This window comes from Mastomys coucha, unplaced genomic scaffold (assembly GCF_008632895.1).
Source record: "Mastomys coucha isolate ucsf_1 unplaced genomic scaffold, UCSF_Mcou_1 pScaffold22, whole genome shotgun sequence".
Classification (NCBI taxonomy): Eukaryota; Metazoa; Chordata; class Mammalia; order Rodentia; family Muridae; genus Mastomys; species Mastomys coucha.
The window spans coordinates 185673968-185678182 of record NW_022196905.1 but is presented as its reverse complement, the minus strand read 5'-3'; the positions used below and the strand labels follow the sequence as shown (position 1 = coordinate 185678182).

Genomic DNA, 4215 nt, shown 5'->3' with positions numbered 1-4215 from the left:
TATTCCCTCTTCTAAGTGAGATTCGATTATCCTCACTTGGACCTTCCTTCTTATTTAGCTTCTTTGGGTCTGTGGAGTGTAGTGTGAGTATCCCAACTTCTAAGGTACATAGACGACCTCAGTGTGTACTCAGTTTCTAGCCCTCTCAGTGTGTATTGCTTATTTGAACACACAGGTAAAAGAAAACACACAACATTGGTGTGTTGAAAGAGTTAGCCGCTCTTCTGGGGTAGGTTTCAGTACAGAGACCAAAAGGACATTCTCAGACACTAGACATGCTGTGCAAAGACAGGATGTCACATGACAAAGGAAACCAGCACAAGTAAACATTTAAGCAACAGTGTCCCACACAAGCTCATGTAGAAAAAGAACAAGACTATAGCAAAGAGATACAACACTCCCCTGAGGATTGCAGCAAAGGCAGCGAAAGTATCTGCAGGTACGGCTTGAAAATATGCATTTCTCCACAACTTACATCTGTTAATGTACCCTCTTCTGGAATGAGGGCTTAGCTCTTTTTAGTAGAGAGAGATTGATTTTTAAAATGTATCTGATTTTGCATTGTAGATATCCTTAGTCACCCTCTATAGTCAACTTGAAAGCGGAGGCAGAGGGGAAGATAAATAATTTATAGTCAGTAAGAATTATTTTTCAAGAAAAAGAGATTCAGGAGCAATACAGGGACTGGACATATCACTCTCTCTCTCTCTCTCTCTTTCACACACACATACACACACACACACACACAGAGAGAGAGAGAGAGAGAGAGAGAGAGAACCCAAAAATGGAAAGAAAGAAAATGAGTTGGAAGAAAATTGGATTAGGGTGGGGTTCAGATGACAGTGACTTCGGGGTTTCAGAGTTGGGAGTGAGGTGGGGATGGAGAGACGGCAGGGAAGAGGGAGTGTCCATTGTGACCTCTGCAGAACTCTGACAAGGCTGAGCAGCCCACAAAATGTGGGGGCTGTCCTAACACTACTGGGGGAAGGGAGAAACCCTGTGAACAGCCCATAGGGAGACACTCCTCTCATTCTGTGTAAATTCTGATGTCTGAAAACTTGTAACTTTACACTCTCTGTTCTAAAAACAGTGACACTCTTCTCTTTGTAGGATGACCTCATTACATCAGGTGTTACATTTTATCTTTTTTGCCTCAGTTTCTAGTGGTAAGTGTTGCTTTGTTTATTTTCCCCCAACACAATATTTTTATTATTTGAGAATTTCATGCAATGTAACCCAATCACACTCACTCTCCATTCCTCCTATGTTCACCCTCCCATCCTTGAGCCCTCCTCACTTAACTCCTCCCTCCCCCCACCCCCGCTCCCTTCAAAAAAACCCATCAAGTCCAGTTTGTGTTGAGAAGATACTCCTTGGGAACATGGTCAAACTCCCAGTGGTCATCCCCTTAAAGAAAACTGAGTCCTCCCCCATCCCCATCCCTAACCCAGCCAGAAGCCATCAACTGTGAAGAGTCATACTTCAGCATCTTCATCACAATTTTAAAGGACTCTCTTCAATATTTAAGTATGGCTTAGAAATAGCTCATTCCTTGACCTGTACTGTGGGAAACAATATAAACCCACAAAGAGAAATTATACTTTAGTCCCCATATATTGTGGAATATTTTCATGCTGTGAGCTGGTCCAGGGAAGGAAACAGAATCCTTTATCTTCTAGTTATCTCTCCCTTTTAATGGATCAAAGAAAGAAAGCGATTTAAATATAGAATTACAAAGAGTCTACACCTATAGCACTTGAATGCTAGTTATAGTTACATCTATATCTACCTACACAACACATTGCAATTATTCCTAAGAGCAACATTAGAAAGAGAAGACTTGAAGACTTCACTCACCTCATTGATTTGTATTCCATAATGGATTCAATCCAGTAACGCGCGCGCGCGCGCGCACACACACACACACACACACACACACACACTGTCTCTGTCTTTCTCCGTCTCTCTGTCTGTCTCTGTCTCTGTCTCTCTCTTACACACACACACTGTCTCTGTCTCTGTCTCTGTTTCTCTCTCTCTCTCTCTCTCTCTCTCTCTCTCTCTCTCTCTCTCACACACACACACACACACACACACACACACACTCCTTCACCGATTCCAGACTGAAAATGTTATGGAAATATTAAAGAATGGCTTACATATTTGGTTAATTTAACCACTGTGGTTACACTTCCGTTCTACACTACGTCCAGTAAATACATTTGCTTACTATTCAGTAGAATGAAATGGGAAGTTGCTTCATCAATACTGATCTTAACAACTTAGTGTATTTTTCACCCCAGGCTTATTTTTTTCTTTGAAATAAAAATGTAAGCACTTTTTGAAATAATTTATTTATGTTATATTAAATGCCTGAGACTGTTACTGGCATGTAAGCACAGTTAGTTCTTTTTGGTGTGATACATGTGAACAGTAGTAGATCTAAAATAAAATAAGCATTACTTAACATATTAAACTATATAGTTTATAGCTTCATTTTTCTTTGTGATTAGATTGATATTCAGGTTACTTCTTCACTGGCAATGTTTTGAAATCCCATTGTTATTTGTATAGTCTTGTACAGTACTGTCTTGACATTTTTGATCTTGTTGTTGTTGCTGCTTATTTTTTTGACACAGAGTTTCTCTGTGTAGCCCTGGCTATCCTGGAACTCAATTTGTAGACCAGGCTGACCTCAAATTCAGAGATCTGCCTGCCTCTGCCTCCAAGGGCTGGGATTAAAGGTGTCCATCACCGTCACTTGGTGACGTCTTGACATCTTAAACACTGAATTCAACTATGTTGATACACACACAGGATATGTATGTGTACATAGAAAACAATAACAAGTACTGATGCCTCTAAACAAGTCTCTTTCTTGGTCCTGGAAACCTGACTGGGGCAGCTAGGGATTGAAGAAAGGACAGATACATAGACACTCACAATAAAACTGAAATCGGGTGAGCTGGGTTCACTCTGATGGAACAGTACCACCTGCAGGATCACCTGGATCCTTGGTGTTTTTATGGTGTAAGGCACAAGGGATGAACTGGCCAGGCTAGGCAGGAGGTAGGTAAGAAGTCTCAGACTGCGGTCGTCCATGAGAAGGAAGCAGGGGTTACTGGTTTCTGTACATATCCCCAACATTTATACTCAGGCCTCAGGAAGGTTTGTCATTCTTCCAGTCTCACCCTGGAGTGAGGCTTTGGCACTACCAAGGGTCTGAGGCAGTGGGGTCCTTGACATGACCACGCCCATGTCAAACAATACACGCCTACTCGGGACTTCACCTGACCTTTATACTTTCATTCAAGGCTCTCCCAGTGCCTCACAGATCTCCATAAAATTTTGAAGGGTAAAAATTAAACAGAGCATGTTGTTTAGTTGTCAAAGAACCATGTTAAAAGAATAAATAACAAAATGACAACTGAAAAGTCCTGGGTGTTGGGTTAAGTAAGTATATTCTCAAATATGATTCAAAGATGAAATCACAATAATTTTTAAATTAAATTTAATATAATTAATATATGGCATATGAAACTTTGGAATGCAATCAAATTGGGGCTAAGATGACCTGTAAAAATGTATGCATATATATTAGAATAGAGAAATGGTAAAATTCAGTGCTCAAGAATGAGAAAGGAAGGGAACACAAAGGAGCTAGAAGATGGGAAGGGACTAGCAAAAATGAATTAAACAGAGCATAAACATAGATTAGGGAGAGTGTTCACTCACACTCTGCATCTCATTTCAAAATGCTAAGTTCACAGGGACATCCTGAGAATTATAACACTTTTTTTTTGCTTATGAATATATATGCAAATGTAACAGGCAAAATATTATCCATTGTGGTTGCATTCATACTTAAAATCCCAGAACTGAGAAAGTTGGGGCAAGATTGAAAGTTTGAGACTAGGATGGGCTACATAACAAGGTTCTGTCTCAACAACCATCTCAAAATCAGCTATACCAAACCACTCAATGCATATGTTAAGGAAAAATAAATGAGAGGCTAGAGAGATGGCTCAGTAGATAAGAGCACTTACTGCTCTTGCAGGGGACTCAGTTCAATTCCCAGCAACCACATTAGGTAGTTCACAACTTCCTGTGACTCTAGCTTCCAGGAATCCAGCACCCTCTTCTGTGGGTGTACACACACACAGACACACACACAGACACACACACAGACACACACACAGACACACACACACACAC

The 4215-nt window shown here is 40.6% G+C and overlaps 1 protein-coding gene across 1 annotated transcript in view; it reads left to right on the top strand.

The window, feature by feature from the left end:
- The first annotated feature begins 365 nt into the window (after positions 1-365).
- The window catches only part of F11 (coagulation factor XI), a 14692-nt gene continuing 10842 nt past the window's right edge, over positions 366-4215 (top strand). The window contains exons 1-2 of the mRNA XM_031342856.1: positions 366-439; positions 1111-1166. Of these exons, the coding sequence (XP_031198716.1) occupies positions 1112-1166 (55 nt within the window). The 5' untranslated portion in view covers positions 366-439; position 1111. The remainder of the gene's footprint in view (positions 440-1110; positions 1167-4215) is intronic.